Genomic DNA, 20,919 nt, shown 5'->3' on the forward strand with positions numbered 1-20,919 from the left:
AAAGCTATTAGAAAAACAAATTAATTTTCTAATAATATATTTATACTATATTTAAGCCAGTGTTGTTTCTATATACCCTTCTCTAATTTTAATGAATGATTTTTAATTTTTTTTCTTTTACTCTGAAAGGAAAAATGTATAACCTTCATTTAGACACTTGATTATCTCCTGTTACAGAGAGTAGGTTAAACAGCTAAAGTGGAAAGCATCTTTGCTCATTTCCATTAGCTTTGCCTGTGAAAACATTGGCGGAATGTTAAATTGTTTTGAGAAAACACAAAATGTTTATCATTGGGCTGTGACCCTTCCTGTTTTCTTGTGTTGACAGTGTCACATTTCCTTTTATATGGCCATGTTTGGGAGAATTAAACTTTTGGACTCTGGCTACCTTCTGACAAGGATGGTGTCTCAAGGCTCAAAATTTTTACTGTAAGCTAAAGATGCTGAGGAATTCCCTAGCTGTGATGACAGATGTGTTTGCCCCTTCCCTCCAGCCCCCTTGCTTTCTACCTGTCTCTTTCTCACTGCCAAGTGACATTTCTACCCTCTGGTAATGGTAATTTCACTGTATAGGGTTGTGACTTAGATAGCATTAACAGGATTATTCCTCTAACTATTTATGAGATGTATATATGTGTGTGTGTGTGTGTGTGTTTATATTATATAAGACGCACACATCCATATACAATTGACCCTTGAATAATGTGGGATTAGGGGTGTTGACCCTCCTTGGAGTTGAACATCCTCTTGTAACTTTGCAGTTGGCCCTTTGTATCCACCCTTCTACATCTGGTGGATTCACCTAACCATGGATCAAGTAGCATATTGATTTACTATATTTAGTTTTTTTTTTAAGGAACCTCCATACTATTCTCCATAGTAGCTGCACCAATTTACTTTCCCACCAACGGTGAAGGAAGATTCCCTTTTCTCCACACCCTCTCTACCATTTATTGTTTGTGGGCTTTCTGATGATGGGCATTCTGACTGGTGTGAGGCGATACCACATTGATTTGCATTTCTCTACTAACTGGTGATGTTGAGCAACTTTTGATGTGATTTTTGGCCATCTGTCTGTCTTTGGAGAAATGTCTGTTCTGTTACCTTCTGAACTCTTCCTTGTTTGTGATAAAAAATCAATTATATTTTGTAGGGTTAATTCCCATCTATATGATGTGTCCTTAATTCCCTGATTGCTTATAAAGTGTTCTCTATATCTTTGCTATTCAACAGTTTGAGTATGATGTGCTCAGCACTGGTTTTCTTTATACTTAGACTGCTTGCAGTTCACTGAGCTTGTTGGATTTGTATGTTGACATTGTCAGCAAATTTGGGGATTTTTTTTGCCATTATTTCGCCAATTATTTTTTTTCTGCTCCTTTCTCTCCCTCCTTTCCTCTATGACTCCAATTACATGTATATTAGGCCACTTGGTATTGTCCAAAAGTCACTGAGGTTCCATTTTTTTCCCCCAATTTTTTCTCTTATACTTCAGATGACATAGTTTCTATTTCTCAATCATTAACTATTTTCTTCTGTAGATTCAAATTTGATCTTAAGCTCATCTATTGAAATTTAAATTTCACATATTGCAATTCCCAGTTTCAGAATTTCCATGTAGCTTTTCAAATGGTTCTTATTTCCCTGAAAATAGTTGAGATTCCTCATCCTTTCATTCAGTATATTCATTTTATTTGATGTTGATTATATTTTTAGAAGCTGTCTTTAATACTTCTTTCTTTTGGCTGTCTTTTTTCCTCAAGGGTCACGCTTTCCCACTTTGTTCATTTATAGTAAATTTTTATTGTATCTTGGGCATCATGAATGTTAAAATGTAGGAACATGGATTTGTTTGTTTGTTTGTTTGAAAGGTGTCAATTTTTTTTTTTCTGGGAGGCAGTTTATTTACTAGAAGAGTGCCTTGACCTCCTCAGGTCTGGTTTAAAAAATGTATTTTTTTAGGGTGACTTTTATTGGTTTCACACTTAATTCCAAAGCAAGAGTTGGCAAACTATGGCTTGTGGGCCCTCCCTCGATTTTTGTAAATAAAGTTGTATGAATACAGCTGTACTCATTTATTTAGGTGTTCTCTATGGCTGCTTTTGAGCTACAATGGCTTAGTTAAATGTTGCAGGAGTGACCAGACAGTTCACAAAGCCCAAGTTATTGACTCTTTGGTCCTTTATGAAAAAAGTAGCTGACACCTACTCTCAGGCATGGCCCTTGTTCCTAGAATGTGGCAATCCTGGTGTCTCTGATGAATGTCCAGTATGGGTGTTAAATTTTCTCCTCTCTGGCTGGCCTGGAGCTCTGGCACCTCACAGAAAAGCGACCTCTCTGATGATGTGTCAGCTTTGTAGCGGCCATTCTTGGGTGGGTCCGCACACCCCAACCCCAAGCCTGGACCTACAGAAACACTTCATATGGACTTCCAGAGCCCCTCTTTTCTCTGGTTTCCAGGCCTGTAAATAAATTCCAGTTGTTTCATCTGCCCCAGACTTTCCTCTCCACTCCTCAGCTCAGTGAGACCAGACCACTGCTCTGCTTGGGTGCTATCTCCCACTGCCATAGTCTGGAAAGTATCCTGAAGAATGAGGTTGGGGTCAATTTGGGCTTTGTCTCATATATTTTGCTGCCATTAGGAATCTCAGTCCTGCACTGCCTGTTGTCAGTGCCTGAATGTGTTTTGTGAGTTTAGTGTACTAGATTGCTAAAGAAAAGGGCAAATCCAATACCAGCTAGAGAGTCATCTTGGGATGTGGAAGTCTTTGTCTTTCCTTCAATTTTTTTTCTCTTAGTAAAAAGGAAAGAATTTGCCAAAATCTCAGTCTTATCATCCAGACAGAAAGTTAAATTTGAAGAGAAGGATAGTAAGTTGTACTAAAATACAGTTTGGTTAGAAGTTTTTTTGGGGCCAAAATGTTGATCCTGGCTCTTAATTGGTTAATCTAAGGATTAGTTTATGGTTAGATTTACAACCCAAATTTTGTTCACGAGTGTATTTTTTTAATTTTTCATTTTATTTTTTAGATTAAAAATTCCAATCAGACTTTTACCCCTTCTCTGTACTGTGAAACTGTGATCTGTATTTTACTTAGGTTCATTTTCAATGGGCTTTTCCTGGAGTTCCTTGGTGGCCTAGTGGTTAAGGGTCCAGTGTTGTCACTGCAGGAGCTTGAATTGCTGCTGTGGTATGTGTTCTATCCCTGGCCTGAGAATTTCCGCATGCCGTGGGCATGGCCAAACAAACAAACAAACAAACAAATGGGTTTTTTTCTACAATGATTTCTTATTCTCATTATCAAGGAACCTTTTTATTCCCCTGCCAGGTGTATGTTTATAAATAAAACTACAGATGTTACTTGAGAGAATAATTCCATCTAAGATTACTGAAACTAGTGGTCATTTATTTACAGATCAAATATTTGGTAAAGAATAACAGTTGCATAGCAAATTGATTGTATAACCTAACTATGATTTTGGAAGTCCTGTGCCACAAGAAATAAACCTTTTTCCAGTGGTGGTGTTGGCTTTTGATTTGCACATGGGTTTTAGATTCCTCTCCTGTGCTTTGCTGATAGAACTGCTTTTTTTTTTAATTTTTATTTTATTTTTGTTTTGTTTTGGCTACTCCTGTGGCATGTAGAAGTTCCCAGGCCAGGCATCGAACCGGCACCATAGCAGTGACCGCAGTTGCTGCAGTGACAAACCTGGGTCCTTAACTTACTGCACCACAGGGGAACTCTAATAATTTTTGTTTTATATTTGAGTATAGTTGATTTATAATGTTATGTTAATTGTAGGTGTACAGCAAAGCAATTCAGTTATGCATATACTTATATCCATTCTTTTATAGATTCCTTTCCCATATAGGTAATTACAGAATATTGAATGGGTTTCTCTATGCTATACAATAGGTTTTTTTGATTATCTTATATATAGTAGTGTGTATATGTTAATCCCAAACTCCTCAATTATCCCCACCCTGCTCTGTGGAACCATTTTTGAATCTGAGTTTCAGAACTTGTGAACAGAAGAAGTTTCTAAGTGCTGACATGAAATGGTTTTGTTTCCACAGCTCTTCCTGGGTTCCCCGTGGAAATTACATAGAGTCCAACCGTGATGACTGCACGGTGTCCTTGATATATGCTGTGCACCTCAAAAAATCGGGTTATGTCTTTTTTGAGTACCAGTATGTTGACAACAACATCTTCTTTGAGTTCTTTGTAAGTCCTTTTTATATTCTAGAATTCATTCTTTAAGGGACATTCATGTGAAATTTCTCTTGGTTCCCACTCCATTTGTATGCCTCCTTGGTTTTTTGTGTTAACTGAAAGTCTTGATATGTAAAGAAGTGGTTATTTTTATATTTTCTGGTTAATGTTGTTTTGTTGCCTCCGAACTCTCACCTTGAAGAGTAACAATGGCTTGTTCTGCTTTTGGATTTGATCATTAGATGACCATTTGGTTGAGGCTTTGTGTGTGACAGGTATTTTCCCCAAGATTCATTCTAATTTTTTTATAACTACAGATGCTGCTTTGTTTAAAAATATATTTTTACAAGTTTTAGTTTTTCTTTTTTAATTTTAATTAAAAAAAAATCTTTTTAGGGCCACAGCCACGGCATATATGGAGGTTCCCAGGCTAGGAGTCCAATCGGAGCTACAGCTGCCAGCCTACACCACAGCCACAGCAACACCAGATCCAAGCCATATCTTCGACCTACACCACAGCTCACGGCAACACTGGATCCTTAACCCACTGAGGGAGGCCAGGGATTGAACCTGTGTTCTCATGGTTACTGGTCAGCTTCGTTTCTGCTGAGCCATGATGGGAACTCCTAGTTTTTCTTTAAAGGCTTTTTTTCCTCTTTATAATATCAAATATTTGAACTATTTAAGTGTATTCATGGACAATATTTAGGAACTAGAAGTGACTGTATGTTTCTGATTTTGCCAGTTTTGTACAATATAAAGGAATCAGTGGATGAGATAGTCAGTGTTTCTGGCAAGAGATTAAATAACATTACATAATTTAGGATAAAATAATGGTTTTATCAGAATAGTCTGCTACCATGAAAATTATTTAACTACTTTATACAAACTGGATCTAATCTTGCAAATATTTGTTGTGGCAGTGACTCAAAAGTTTGAGAAAAGTTGATCACATTAACTTCTCAAACCCCCCAAAAAAGTGTGTGTTGTGCAAGTTACTGGGAAAATATTTTGTAAAATATTTCTGTGGTCTAGATTTTAGAAGTAAATGTACTGATAAGACTAAAACAAATTTATGTTGCTCTTCATAATGGAGAATTCTAAATCAAAAGTTTGCTATGAAGAGATATTTTCCTTAAAAGTTTGAGCCATAAATTTGCGGTCAAGAGATTCTGGCCCAGTCCCAGCTCTGCAATTGCTCGTTGTGTGTTGCTGGACAATTAAGTTAACTTTCCAGCCCTCAGCATTCCTATTTATAAAGTGGATTGTAGTCCAGACTTTCAGGGAGCCTCTTAGCTCTGATATCCTTTGATGAGTTGAAAATATTAAGCAATATTCAAATAGATTTGCCTTTGAAGTTACATTTTGTTTGCAAGACACTTCACAGAGTGAATGATTCCTTATTCCATGGGACATTTTTGCAATATTACTAAACCTAAAAGTTAAGAACATGGTAACTGTATAATTGTTAGAATAAGCATTTAGTTTTGTGTTGTCCATTTAAGAGTTGTCAGTAAAGGTACTTTGAAGGCATGGGGTTCATTACTTCCTTTCGAGAATGCCTCTTGGACTTCCCGTGTGGCTCACAGCATGACTACTCGGCGTTGCTTCTACATTGGCTGTGGCTCGACCCCTGGCTCGGGAATTTCCATATGCCACAGGTGCAGCCACTGAAAAAAAAAAAAAAAAAAGAATGCCTTTCTTCTTCTGGTGATAGAGAAGCGATGGCGAGTTCATGTTCCCCCTTTTATTGATTTCAGTTTATAGGCTGCAGTTTATTGTCTCAAAGGGTCACTACCTTATGGTCATCATGTTAATAGTTAGTGGAAAGGAAATGTCTGAAAACTGAAAGATGCACTTGTACCTGTGACCATTATATAATTGAAAGCAATGCAGTTTTTAATTTTCAGAGTCCAGGAATTTCTGTCCTTTTTTTTTTAATGATTAAACTGAAACCCAGAGAGAGTAAGTGATCAGACCAAGGTTATACCTTTACTAGTGACGTTTAGACTGCATAGCAGAACTCAGGTCTCCAGAATAGCAGTAAGATGTCACAGTCACACCTGATGTCTGATTTCAGCTGGAAAAAAAGCTTTTAGCTTATCCACACATTGACCACCAAAGGTATTTTTAGGGTCCATATCTGTTTAAAAATGGCTCATTGCTTCCAGTAGGATTGTCATTATGCTTTTAATATAAACATGACAGTTAAATTCTCTTAAAACAAATACCCTCAGTAGCTGGTATTCTCTCGTATTTGGATGTTAAAAGGATCTATTTTCTAGTTAGTGAATCTTTAGGAAATAGCTCTTATGGAGAAGGTTTTAATGTTGTTTTTAAAACTGGTCAGGAGGAGGGAAGAAGTGAAAAAATGATCTTTAAAAGAGAGAACTAGCCATTTTGGCAGAAGTATAGATGATGAGATGTTTTTTTTAACCCTACTCTGTTGTCAACTCTTGTGTAAGACTATAAAGGTTGCCTAATTTTTGATGTCTATGTATTCTTCGTACACTTAGAAAAGTATATCCCAACCCCTGGGTATTTTGGAAGAATTGTCTGGAAAGCACAAAGGTGTTTGGTACTAAAGATAGCAGTTGTCTTCATTTGAATTGGCATGGAAGGTCATTAATATTTACCTCCAAATACAAATTGGGGGCTTTTGACTTTGGCTGCAGCCACTTACCTACACATTTGGATTAAGTCCTGGGGAACAGAGAACAAAGGAGATTTCATTATTTGTTAGTTAAAACGAATAAATTTTTGTAAATATAAGCTTTATTTTTATACTATTGGTCCTGCATGGTGACTACAAGCTCTTAGATTTCTGTAGTGACGTTTTTCTCCTTTACGTGAATTTTCAGTGTTAACTGCCCTCTCCTCCTCTGTCTCCCACGCTCCTGCTTGCCTGCCTCCCCCACTTATTAATGGGGCTAGGCTTTTTATTACAGTAATGAGGATGGTTTACTTAGAACTACTCACTCATATGCCATTGTCACTTAGGCTCTGGAGGTCTTGGTGTGTTTACTTGTTGAGAATTACTCATGACCATTGTTGGGGTACGCATCGAAAAAAGCTATGGCAGTCTGTCCAGTGCTGAATAACAAATTTAATTAAAGCCATCATTCAAGAAGCTTTACTGGGGCCCTTGTGTTTACTTCACAGATTCAAAATGATCAGTGCCAGGAGATGGACACCACCGCTGACAAGTGGGTAAAACTCACAGACAATGGAGAATGGGGCTCTCATTCTGTAAGTCTCTCTGTTCTTCTCCTGTCCCATCACCCCCATTTTTCTCCTTCCTTTTCCCAACCATTTTTTTAGAAGTTTGTTTTAAGGAAAAAAAAATCCAAATTCTTTCTTAATTTAGATATTTATAGCCAGGGAAGAAATTGCCTCTAAACTCCATGGACTCAGGCTCTTTCCTGTATTGTTTTCCTGCCTTTCTGTTTTTCTTTTGGTTCCTCTCCCCTCTCTTCACCCTCACTCTCCAGCCTTTCGAAGAGGCATTAACAAGAAATAAGTCCATTCAAAGCTAACATACGTACCTCTGAGTATATAAGTTTACAGATGTCCCCATCCCTAGGCAAGAGCCATCAGGGACTCTTGGCCTTGGAAGGGTCCTTGGTTTCCTTTCATCCGGCTTCCTCTGCAGTCTCCCCAGCAAGTGACTTTCAAGCTTGTCTTGTTGGGGCTGTGCTGACTCCATTGTTGGACAGCTCTGCATGTTACAAAATTCATCTGTGTCTGGAGCTAAAATCTACCTTCTATCTATATACCACCTGTTGCTCAAAACACTGTCCTTTCTGGTTGTGTCTCATAAAGTAATTACCTCTTTCTCTAAGGACAGCTCTCAGTGCTTGAAGGGAATTATCAGGTAGCACAGCCTCTGAGTCTGCTACTGTTTGAGACCCTTTCCCTTTGGAGTGAGACATGGATTTAAAATATAACTCTGCTGTAGAGTAGTTTTTGTTTTTGTTTTTTTTTTTTTTTCTTTTTGCCATTTCTTGGGCCACTCCCGCGGCATATGGAGGTACCTAGGCTAGGGGTCTAATCGGAGCTGTAGCCACCAGCCTACGCCAGAGCCACAGCAACGTGGGATCTGAGCCGCGTCTGCAACCTACACCACAGCTCATGGCAACGCCGGATCCTTAACCCACTGAGCAAGGGCAGGGATCGAACCCACAACCTCATGGTTCCTAGTCGGATTCATTAACCACTGCGCCACTACGGGAACTCCAATTAGTTGTGTTTCTTAAGGCAGTGGGCTTTCTCTCTTTGAGTCTGATAGTTCATGTGAGAAACAAGACCAGTCATGCAGAGGTAAATGAGATGACACCTGGGGAGGGCCTGGTGTGGTGCCTGCAGACTGAACTCTGTTTCAATTAGTGACTACCCATCCTTGCCTTTGTGTTGTAGCAGATACCTTATCCTTGAGTGATTAATGTAATATACGCTCTCAGAGAAATGTTTTGATCTGTATGCCTGGGAGTGGTATTCGTACCACTAAAGATCCATTCACCTAAGCATTCAGTGTGCTGGGCTTTTAAGGTACCAGTAACCCGAGGCAACAAATGTCCTTTATTTACTTGTAAAGACTTAACACTAGAGGCAAGCACTTAGTGCACTACTCCTGTGAGTGTCTGGCAGGGTAAAGTGGTAGGATATGATTTAATTTCATACTGCTTGAATTTGGCCAGCTGGAGACTGCACAGAACAGTAAGGGCGGCTAGCAAGAAAGCAGGCACCCTTAGCATTAGTTTCCTTGACTGAATCAACATGAAATTTATCGTCAAAATCGTTCGATTTATAAATATGAAACTGTTCTGGTGGTAAAGGAAGGGAGTGTTAGACTTAGAAGTATTTAAGGTGTGGAGTTGTAGAATTAAATCAGGTAATTCTGTAAGAGCAGTCCTATTTTTGTTGCTGATGTAGTGTTGGTTGTGATGATTGTTGTACACCTATAAATGTAATAAAATTCATTTAGTAATTAAAAAAATAAAAATAAAAAAATTTTAAGAGGAAGCGAACTCATTCTGTTGCCTTTTTGTTTTTCTGAGCCCAAAGATCTATTTATGAGTAGTGGCAGCCAATAAATATGTAACTGGAATAAGTGTCTTTGAGTCTCTAAAATGAGTCCTTTTTTTTTTTTTTTTTTTTTTTTTTTTTTAGGGCTGCACCTGTGGCATATGGAGGTTCCCAGGCTAGGGGTCTAAATCAGAGCTACAGCTGCTGACCTACACCAGAGCCACAGCAACGCCAGATCCGAGCCATGTCTGCAACCTACACCACAGCTCACGGCAACGCTGGATCCTTAACCCCCTGAGTGAGGACAGGGATCAAACCCACAACCTCATGGTTCCTAGTTGGATTCGTTTCTGCTGTGCCATGATGGGAACTCCAAATGAGTCCCTTTTAAATACAAACCAAGACTTGATACAAATGGTTTGAAAATCATTTTATTTTTTTTTTGATCAGGCTTGAAGAATTTTTTTCCTTCTTCATTACTATGTTTTTGGGGTTGGAAACTATTTTTCAAGAAAATGTGAATTTAAGCAGAAGTTAGTTCTCAGTTAACAGTAGATATAGGAGTTCCTTTCGTGGCTCAGTTGTTAACGAATCTGACAAGTAACCATGAGGACACAGGTTCAATCCCTGGCCTTTCTCAGTGGGTTAAGGATCCGGCATTGCCGTGAGCTGTGGTATAGGTCACAGACATGGCTTGATCCCATGTTACTATGGCTGTGGCATAGGCCAGCAACTGTAGCTCCGATTTGACCCCTAGCCTGGGAACTTCCATATGCTGCACGTATGGCCCTAAAAAGCAAAAAAACAAAAAAACCCCCCAAACCCCCCAAAAAACCAAACAGTAGATGTGGGTTCCAAATAATGGTATTTCATTATAATGCATTGAAAACTGTGTAAGGGATTTCCTTTTAGGTATGGTTGGAAGTAGCATGGTTTATCTGACCTTGAGCATCTTGTGTTTCTCTTTACAGGTAATGTTGAAATCAGGCACAAACATACTGTACTGGAGAACTACAGGCATCCTTATGGGTTCTAAAGCAGTCAAGCCAGTGCTGGTAAAAAATATCACAATTGAAGGTATTTCACAGCAGTCTGCTTTAGTAGTCACCTGTCACATTTTATCGTTAGTTAACAGAGTTCCTGGTGTGGTGCAGCAGAAACGAATTTGACTAGTATCCATGAAGATGCAGGTTCAATCCCTGGCCTCCCTCAGTGGGTTAAAGATCTGGTGTTGTGGTGAGCTGTGGTGTAGCTCACAGAAGTGGCTTGGATCCCGCGATACTGTGGCTGTGGTATAGGCTGGCAGCTATAGCTCCAGTTTAGACCCCTAGCCTGAGAACTTCCATATGCCGCGAGTACGGCCCTAAAAACCAAAAAAAATAAAAAGAAAAAAAAGAAAAAAATATAGTTAACATCTAGATTACATTGTTGGTTTCACTGGTTCAGTGGTATGTGAGACAGAAATTAATATGTTCAGTGTCATCTGGGTCTAAAGATGCTGGTTTTATTCCTGGCAAGTTGATTGGGTTTTTTCCCTATCCTTAAACTATATGAAAAAGTAAACATAATGACAGTTGGAGGTGTCCTTAAATAAAAATAATCTATAAGAGCTTATTATTTGCTCGAGAAATCTCTGTTGTGTCAGGCATAGTGCTTTCCCTGGTCACTGCTGTTTCCATAAACATAACAGTGAAATAAACATCTTTCAGCCTGTCTCCTATACCTTCTGCCTCTCTAACCGGCTGGGCCCTTCTGGCTCAGGAGAGTGGCCAGAAAACCCTGGCATGGCTCATTCTCATTTAGGGCTACTTTTAATTAAAGTAATGATTCTCCTTTATTAAAGCTTGGCTTACATTTTAATATGTTCTCTGTGTATTTGTTCCTGTGATGCTAACTCATTAGTGTAGGGACATCTTCTGGCCAAGGCTGGAATTACAAAGCAGAAGAAAAGTTGAGCATTTCCTAGGGTCCCTCAAGTCTTGTCTGTGACATAGGGAGCCGTGGAGAAAAAGGGATCAGGTTGCCACAAAGATGAGACACTGGTAGGAAATTGTAGGGGACCTTAGCGTTTATCCCACTTCTGACTAGTGGAGCTGTCTTTTGACAGATGAGTTTATACACAGACTGTATACCTTGAGCAGATCTGAATCTCTTGTTGAAGTTTTTGCTCTACTTACTGTGTTTCATCTGGTATCCATCCCAGTTCTTGCACAGAGTAAATGCCTTTTTGGTGTTGAGTTAATGGAACATCAAAGACCTGGGCTAAGCTTACTGTTCATATTTCTCTCACACTTGTGGTAGAGGCAGCAGAAATGTACTGATGTGCTTGTTGCTCTTGGGTCCTCTCTCCCATGCTCTGTTTTTTGTTATCACACAGGGGTGGCGTACACCTCAGAATGCTTTCCGTGCAAGCCAGGTACCTTCAGTGACAAACCAGGTTCCTTCATCTGCCAGGTTTGTCCCAGAAACACCTATTCTGAGAAAGGAGCCAAAGAATGCATCAAGTGTGATGAGGACTCCCAGTTTTCAGGTAAGACAGGTATCCAGTTTATACTCTTTGTTCTTTTCTTTCAAAATTTATGTTGGTGGAGAGTATAGAGTCATAAGCCAGAAGTCACACATAAAATGTGATGGAAACAGTGGGCCCAAAATAAAAGTGCTGAAGTGCATCAGTACTGAATGGATCAAAATCAAACCTCTTATTACCCCTTTCTTCAGGGCTTTTCCCTTGGTCTGTAATGTTTTCTGTTCCACACCCCAGAGGTAACTGTTTTGGATATGTTTATATTCATCTAAAAAAGGTCGTATTTTACTTTCAGATGATTCGTTGGCATGGAGATGTACTTAGAGACTTTTAAGTTGTTCCAAACTTACAGTGTTCACTGATAGTGGAAGAAATCTAATATTCTCTTGGAAAAACTATTACCTGCTCCTTGGGTATCATGGAAATATTTATTGCTGTAGGAAAAATATGAATGCGGGCTTTTCCTTTCTTTAGGCCTACGCTAGTTCTATCTAAACTCTTTTGGTGAGGTTATTTTTGCTTTTCATCTGTCTGCTTTTTTATTTTTTGGTTTTCTTTTTTGCCTGTTTTTCGAGTCACAGAGTAAATGACTCATTTCTGAAATGCGTTGTGTTGCAGAAGAGGGATCCAGCGAATGTACAGAGCGCCCTCCCTGTACCATGAAAGACTATTTCCAGATCCACACTCCATGTGATGAAGAAGGAAAGGTACAGGCCATGTTCAGTCATCTCCATCCCACATTGTTCCACCCCTCTTCCCTATTTAAGCAGACTTGAATTTATGCATGAGAGAGCTAGATGAGCAGATTTATAGTACATGTGTGTAGGTAGCACAGAGGAAATTTTTAAAGATTTTATTGACATATAGTTGATTTACCATGTTGCGTTAATTTCTGATGTACAGCCAAGTGACTCAGCTATATATATATATATATATATATATATATATATATATATATATATATACACACATCCATTCCCTTATAGGTTATCACACAACATTGAGTAGATTTCCCTGTGCTGTACACAGTTCTCCGTTGACTATTCATTCCACAGCACAGAAGAAATTGAAGAATTTAAGCCCCGAAGCCTGTCTTCCTGGCTTTGATGTTCACATCTACTGTGTATTAGTGCTGTGGGCAAGTTATTTGCTCTCAGTCTCAGTTTTTCCATCTGTAAAATGAGGTTATATCAGGACCTACTTCATAAGGCTACCATGAGAATACACGAGATACTGAATTTAAGGTTCCTAGCTGAGTGCCTGGCATATAGTGAGTACTCAATAAATTACTGCTGTTTTTAACATTTACATACATATTTTTTCAGAAGTAATAATATCAAGAGAAGCACAGCCTTATTAACATATGTACAGTGATTCACGGGATAGAAATAGCATGTAACTTCTTTTTAATTATTTGTTTACTCAGTAGGTTTGGTCAGTAAAAGCTATGCAGCCATAGGCTGATTCAGTTATGGCAGATTGCTGTGTAATTGCATTTAGAAAATGCAAAGTAATTACCATATAAAGGGCACTTAGCCAGAGGAAAAATGCAACATGAACTCTACAGTTGACCTACCATTGTCTTAATTAAAGAGTTAGCCCTCCTAGCCTCTGTCAGTAAGAGCAAGCATGACTAAAGTGGCTTTGATGAAGCATTCTTTGTATATACTGCATCTTTGAAACAATGGTATTTGATTTCTTGACCAGATTTGAGAAATACACATAGATCTCAGTATTACTTTCTTTTCTTAATTTTGTGTCCTTACATTCTAATCTATAATTTTTATATTTACATGATCATCAATCCTACCCTTAGTCTTTAAATTTTTTTGGGGGGGGGGATTTTTAGTTTTGAGTACTTAAGACCAAGTATATTCTAGTATTCACAGTAGAGCAAGTACTTACTAACTCAGAATAAATCAAAGGAAAGCCAGTTTAAATTAGTGGAAAATATCAATGATCAGAAGTATATCTATTAATAAGAACAGTTACTCTAATAGCTTTTAACTGACTAGCAGTTATGAAGTAAGAAGTTGATGGCTCTACTCTAATAGCCAAATAAGGGCTATTTCTGTTTAGAAAGTATGTATAGAGAACCATTAAGGTAGAATGAAAGTAAGTGAAATAATGTTTCTTAAGCTAAACTTTTCTTAGCTAAACTTGACTTCCTAATAAATAAGGCAAATTAAACTTAGTTTATTCTATGTAATAATCATTATCTCAGCCTTACTGAAGCTTAAGTGAATGAGATCTAATATACAAATAAGTCTCATTTTTGCTATAATGAACATGTTGAAAAGTCATGTTTTTATCATGTCAGTGAGTGGTTTATTACATCAATGAATAGAATGACAAAATCTAATTGACCTGGGCCTAAAGAAGTAAAGCCATAAATTAATGATAGAATATGCATGTACACGCACATATGTGCACATATACCCACCTATAGGCATGTAATGTACACACATTCACACAAATTATGTTTTTCTCTTGTCTGGGTGAACTCTGAACTTGTTCTTGGTATAGAACAAAAGAGGGTACCAGCACTCTGTAAACTCAGTGATTCTTTAAAACCTGATTTCAGACTTACTTCAAAAGAAAGTAAGTAACTTCCAGCTTCAGAGATGAACAGAAAGCAATGGGAACTTAATTAAATAACAAGAGATAGTGAAGAAGTATAACTTATACATAGGAATTTGAATTTTTCTATTTTTGTTTGTTCCAACATTTTCATTTGTTCTGATTTCATCTTTGAAAAGATCACTTATTCTTGCTTGGAGTAGCTTGGTGATTTGCTGGTGGCTAGGTGATGTTTCCCAGGTCGTTCAGAGACTGTGTTTTGGCTCCGTCCTGTTGTACTCTCCGTGATCTTATTTCCCTCTTACAGGGAGAGGATCATCAAGGGAAGTGACTCTTGAAGTATATGGACTTTGAACATTGTAATCGATATGATACAGAAATGTTTGCATTTTTGAAGCTAAGTTATTTGATTGCTTCCTGCCTATAGGGGGCAGTTTTAAGGAAAAAATTAATTGGTACCTTGAACCATCCTCATTCTGATTAAGAGACTCTCATTCACATCATGAAGAATGTGGAATGCCTACTCATTCACTCCTTTATTCCATGAATCCTTACTGGTTATATACAGCGTGCTGAGAGCAGAGCTAAGTACGGTCAGGCAGGAGAAGGTCTGTGTCTCTGTAGACTGTAGATCAATGATTGTGCATCATTGGCGGTAGATTCCTGTCCCAGAGTTCCTGTTTCAGTAGATCTGGGGCAGATCCTGAGAATGTACATTTCCAAGAAGTTCCCAGGTAATTCTGATTCCTCTGGTCCAGTATCTCAGCTATTTGAGAATTACTGGTCTAGACTTGAGAGGAAGAGACAGTCTGTCAAAGAAAATGATTTACTATTTCCTATTGTGATGAGTGCTATAGCCGGGAAGTCTGAGTGTTTTGAAGATCCGACCAAGCCTGGGAAGACTTTAGAGCTGTATCAAACCTGGGCAAGGGCATGGGGGTGGGGAGAGCATTTCTGGAGGAAAGAACAGGATGGTGAGGACTTGAGGGGGGAGGGAGCCTGAGTGCGACAGGAATGTGGGAGCGTGAGGAGGGAGTTGCAGGAGATGCAACTAATGGCACAGGCTAGTGCCGAATAGGCATGCTTTTGTAGTAGTGAGTTAATTATTTTATGTATGTTTTGTTTTCTAAAGGTTGCTTAGAGCTTACATTTTACATATGTCGAGTGAGGTAACCCATATGTACAAACTCCATACAAGATTCAGAGCTTTAGATTGGAGCCCAGAAGAATGTTGACCAGTGATAGTGGGCAAGCGTTCTTCAAGAGGGGGCATCTTTTAATATTAGCAAGATATTCAGTGGCACCTCATAATTTTATGGGTAAGACAAAATTGTGGACAGATGATTTGGTTAAGTGGAGATAAGGCTAACTAAAGAACTACATGTAAAACATTGGATTTTATAAACGGGTATCAACTAGAAGTGTGGTTGATATTAACTAGGAGTATAATTGATATTAACTAGGAGTGTAGTTGGCATCATGTATTTACCATAGGAATATAAATATAACAAAGTATTTACACATATCCTAACTCATACCAAGAAGAATATGTGTTCAGATGACTTATTTTCATCATTTTATTGAAAAGTTCTCAGCTTGCAGGAAGATTTTAGGGTTAAGTGTATCAAATTATAAATCAATCAACCTGGGTCTGAAAGACTTCAGTGTGTTTCCCTTTCAACAGTGAACTCAAATTAGTAAAATCAGAATTTATTTGTGTCAAAGAAAGTCTCAGAAGTAAAAGTATTTAGAAAAAACAGTAAGTTGCCAAAAAGATTTCTTTTTTTTTTCTTTTCTTTTTTCTTTTTTTTCTTTTTTTTTTTTGCCTGTGTCTGTAGCATGTGTGTGGAAGTTCCTGGGCCAGGGGTCAAACCTGCACCACAATAACAGCAACTGGAACCACAGCATTGACAGCGCTGGATCCTTAACCTGCTGAACCACCAGGGAACTCCCCCGAAAAAGATTTCTAAGAGAAGCCAGCTCACCAAATTAAAAAAATGGAGCAGATATTTAATGGGGGGAAAAAAACCTTCCAAGAATGTAAAAATTGCAAATTGGATTTTCATTCAAGCTATTCATGTTTGAAAAACAAGTCTCTCACTTGTTCATCACATCAACAAAGGTTGTCTCATATCTGCATGCAGAAGTCAGCAGGATAAGATTTGTTTTGTAAAGGAGTCAGCAACTTAGAGAAAAGGCTTAGGGATTTACTTATCTTGGGTACCCATAACTTTTTTTGGTCTGTTTTATCACAGGATAAAAGTGTCACCTGCCATGGGATGTGATACATGTTTCCTTGTAATGGTGGCAAAGGTGTCAGTTTTGCTTCTGCACTTGGGGATAATTATAAATTTATGTTAATGGGTTAACTGGGACGGTGACAGGCTGGTCAGGAGTCTCTTGACTCACGTGACTGCGAAGTCATTATAGAGCAAACACCTTTATGAATTCTTTCTCTTGTTCTTCTCACTATATGCTTGGTTCAGTTTGATTTCCTTCTCATGTAGCTTCTTTACAGAGGTGCCAGGTAGCCACGGACATCTCCAAGCAAGCCCTGTCATCCTCACAGTTTTGGATCACAGGAGGGCTGACCAAAGTTTCAGAAAAGACTGATCAGCCTTGGTTGAGTCATGTTTTCAAATCTGATGATTTTGTATCTTCTTCATGTATTTCCTTTTGGTATTTAGCAGTTTGTTAACCTGTCTTATTACTGTTAGACTATAACCTCCTCCAGAGCAAACAATTTGTCTTACTAATATTTAAATTTCCTACAAGGCTTTCCTCTACACATAGTAGGTATTAATCAGAATTTCCTGAATAGTAAGCATAAGTATTTGAAGGGAAGTCTTAGAAAAATACTGCTTTCTGTGATATCACAGAAGGCAAAATTTGGGTTATTCAGGCAAATGTAGAGAATATAAATTCCAGTTGTGTGGAATGATGTCCTAACAACTAGAGCTGCCCAGTTCTGGAATGGCATGTTTTGTCAAATAGGAAAGTTCCTGCCAAGGCTAGGAGCGTGCCCAGTGGGGAAGTGTGTTTTTGAAGGAGCCTTCTGGAGAGGAGACATCCAACCATCGAACTTCTTTATCTCAGAGTCTAGGAAGTTGAGGATTCATAGAGAGTTTGCCAGAGTTTTGGTATCAGATGGTCTAGTACTTTTTTTTTTTGTCTTTTTGCCATTTCTTGGGCTGCTTCCACGGCATATGGAGGTTCCCAAGCTAGGGGTCTAATCGGAGCTGTAGCCGCCGGCCTACGCCACAGCCACAGCAATGTGGGATCCCAGCTGCGTCTGTGACCTACACCACAGCTCACAGCAATGCCAGATGCTTAACCCCCTGAGCGAGGCGAGGGATCAAACCCGCAACCTCATGGTTCCTAATCAGATTCATTAACCACTGAGCCACGATGGGAACTCCGGTCTAGTACTTTTTTTTGCCCTTTAATTAACTTCAGCATTACAAGTTACTCTAAATGCTGAATGTCTGTAACACAGTACTTCTAAATTATATTGCAGAAGTAAGATGTAGGGGACATTAAAAGAAATATGGTATAAAGGGTTATGAGTTTTAGATCTGCCTTCCTCTGTGATTTAAACAAGTCGAATTTACTTGGAGCCTGTTTTTTAATTAGAATGATGGGAAAGAAAAACATGGCATTTCTCAGTGACCAGGGATTTCTGATTTTGTTGAAAATAAAAATTCATGATAGTCTTCATTAAAATCTTTTCTTAAAAAAAAGTATTACTGAGATCTAATTCTCATACCATACAGCTCATCCATTTGAAGTGTCGATTCTGTGTTTTTTTAGTATGTCTTATTTTATTTTATTTATTTTTGCTATTTTAGGGCCGTACCTGCGGCGTATGGGGGTTTCCAGGCTAGGGGTCCAGTTGGAGCTACAGCTGCCAGCCTACGACACAGACACAGCCATAGCAACATGGGATCCAAGCTGCGTCTGTGACCTACACCACAGCTCATGGTAATGCCTGATGGTTAACCCACTGAGCAAGGCCAGGGCTCGAACCCGCATCCTTATGGATCCTAGTTATATCCATTAATCGCTGAGCCATGATGAGAACTCCCCTAGTATGTCTGATTTTAGAACATTTTCTTGCCTAATGCCCCAGGTAGAACCTCCAGTTCAACATTAAATCCCCATAGTGTCTTCAACATAATGGAGGAAGAGGACCCAGGCTTTTAAGCATTTAGAAAAAGGACAGGGAAGTAACCACAAGGGAAAACAGAAAAGAGCAGAGGCTTCAGAGGAAAGGCATCCAAGTGAATGCTAATACATAGATGGGTGGGCTGAAGGCACACTCAGAGCAGATGTTCAGCATGACTTTGAAGAGGCTGGGGGTGGGAGGGTCTAACAGAACTTGGCAGAATGGTGTGGTAGTTCTGAGAGAGACACATGACGAGTGCCCCAGAGACTGGCAACTGAAGAAGATCAAGGTTTGGGAGAGGCTAAGATGCAAGCATTAGACTGCCTGTCTGGGAACATCCGAGTTAGAACGTTACGATGCACAGGACTGTTAGGTTGGAGTGGCGGTCAGTAAACCCGTTTAAAGCAGATGTGATTTACTTTAGATGAGCTCAGGCATCAACAAATTCTTAGTGACTTTTGAAGGGAGAGCGCTGGCAACCATGGACAAAACCAGTATCAAACTTTGTCTAAATTTTAGTGTTTGAATTTTATTTTATTTTATTTTATTTTGGCCACACTTGTGGCATATGGAAGTTCCCAGGCCAGGAATTAAATCTGAGCCAGTGATGCCAGATCCTTAACCCACCTCGAAGGGCTGTGATTACAACCCCTGGCCCTAGCAGTGACCAGAGCTGCCACAGAGACAATGCTGGATCCTTAACCTGCTTTGCCACAGCAGGAGCTCCTTGAATTTTATTTTTTATCTGAAAACCACCTTGCCATTGATACCTACAATGTATTCCCTTTAATTTTACTCCTGCTTAATATGAATATACTTGGAGACCATAACTCTTATGTAATCTTTTTTTTTTTTTTTTTTTTTGTCTTTTTGCCATTTCTTGGGCCGCTCCCGTGGCATATGGAGGTTCCTAGGCTAGGGGTCGAATTGGAGCTGTAGCTGCTGGCCTACGCCAGAGCCACAGCAACCTGGGATCTAAGCCCCGTCTGCAACCTACACCACAGCTAACGGCAACGCCAGATCGTTAACCCACTGAGCAAGGCCAGGGATCGAACCCTCAACCTCATGGTTCCTAATCAGATTCATTAACTACTGCGCCATGATGGGAACTCCAGTCTTATGTAATCTTAATGGCAGTCCATTAAGTTTTACTCCAGTCAGGTTATGGTTTCATAAAGCATTTCATAATTTTATCTCAATTTGCCGAAGAATGAGTTGATTGTTGTTTTTTCACCTGCACTGTGAGCCATCTGGTGCTAATTATCATTAATATTAATTATTAGCTTTCTCCAGTCAGCCGAACTTGACAGCATCTGTCTCCATCAGAAAGAGAGGCACAGAATCAGTCTGCCATGTGAAGCAAAGGGCTTTGCAAACAAAACTTTTACTAGAGAGCATTTGAAATTTGTCTTCCAAATGTTTGAATGTTGAAAGGTGGTGCACATTTTCTAATTTTTAAACATGTACTGTGCTTGGATTGAAACTCATCAGTTGAAAATATATTTGCATATTTTATAATTTTTACCCTCACCAAACTGACTCTCTTTGCCCAGTGCTATGTTATCATTTACTAGCTGTGTGTGACTTTGGGCCAAGTTTAACGTCTCTGATCTGAAGTTTCCTCACTTATAAACATCTGTGTAGTATAATTGAGCTCCCAAAGCAGTGAGTAGATTGTACTGTGCTCCCAGGGTGAGCTTTTACCACAGTGTAGCCTCAGCACTGCACCAGCTCTTCCCACCCATAAAGTAGCTCGCATATAACTCATTGCAATTTTAATTAATGTCAAATTTAACCAGCAGATTTGTGAATTGACTATCTTTGGAAATTTGTTTTCTATACTTGTTAAGCTAGAATTTAAAAAAGACAGTCCCTCAAATGTAATGATGTTTCATTTGCTTAGATGCTCTGAATTTTATATTGCCTTTCTCAGAGAAGTTGAGAGCCCCTTACCGATACAGGATCTAATTTGTTTTTTCAGCTATTTAGGAAACTCCAGCAGGAACAGCCGTCGTTTTACAGATGGCAAGAGAGGCAGATGGGTGAAGTGGCTGGTTAAGCTATTTCATGATATAGGCCGTAAAATACATGCAGAGAGAGAGAGAGAGTTATAAAAGAAAAAATGTTACTTATAATTCTGTTGGGATAACTACTACTTTTTCTTCTTTTTTATTCTAGTTGATTTACAATGTTCTGTCAATTTCTGTTGTACACAAGTGACCCAGTTATACATACACATGTATTATTTTTCTCACATTATCCTCCATCATGTTCCATCACAAGTGATTGGTTATAGTTCCCTGTGCTATACAACAGGATCTCTTTGCTTATTCACTGCAAATGCTATGGTTTGCATCTAGCAACCCCAAAAACCCGGTCCATCCCACTTCCTCCCCCTCTCCTTTGGCAAC

The 20,919-nt window shown here is 38.9% G+C and overlaps 1 protein-coding gene across 8 annotated transcripts in view; it reads left to right on the forward strand.

Moving 5' to 3' along the window:
* Positions 1 to 20,919, forward strand: part of ELAPOR2 (endosome-lysosome associated apoptosis and autophagy regulator family member 2) — a 221,335-nt gene that overhangs the window by 142,888 nt on the left and 57,528 nt on the right. For 7 of the 8 annotated variants that reach the window (XR_014815973.1, XR_014815970.1, XR_014815971.1 and 4 more), the window contains 5 exons: positions 4,079 to 4,226; positions 7,377 to 7,463; positions 10,211 to 10,316; positions 11,617 to 11,769; positions 12,382 to 12,470. Coding sequence is in view for 3 of the 8 variants with exons in the window: in XM_084977241.1 (XP_084833367.1) it covers positions 4,079 to 4,226; positions 7,377 to 7,463; positions 10,211 to 10,316; positions 11,617 to 11,769; positions 12,382 to 12,470 (583 nt within the window). In the remaining 5 variants the exon portion in view is untranslated. Of the gene's footprint in view, positions 1 to 4,078; positions 4,227 to 5,781; positions 5,836 to 7,376; positions 7,464 to 10,210; positions 10,317 to 11,616; positions 11,770 to 12,381; positions 12,471 to 20,919 lie in introns of those variants that run through there. The other variant, XM_084977243.1, reaches the window with a different exon arrangement.

The sequence above is a fragment of the Sus scrofa genome, chromosome 9 (genome assembly GCF_054392235.1).
Source record: "Sus scrofa isolate SSC_HxYL_T2T_F1_AM1 chromosome 9, Sscrofa_HxYL_maternal_Yorkshire_Landrace_v2.0, whole genome shotgun sequence".
Taxonomy (NCBI): domain Eukaryota; kingdom Metazoa; phylum Chordata; class Mammalia; order Artiodactyla; family Suidae; genus Sus; species Sus scrofa.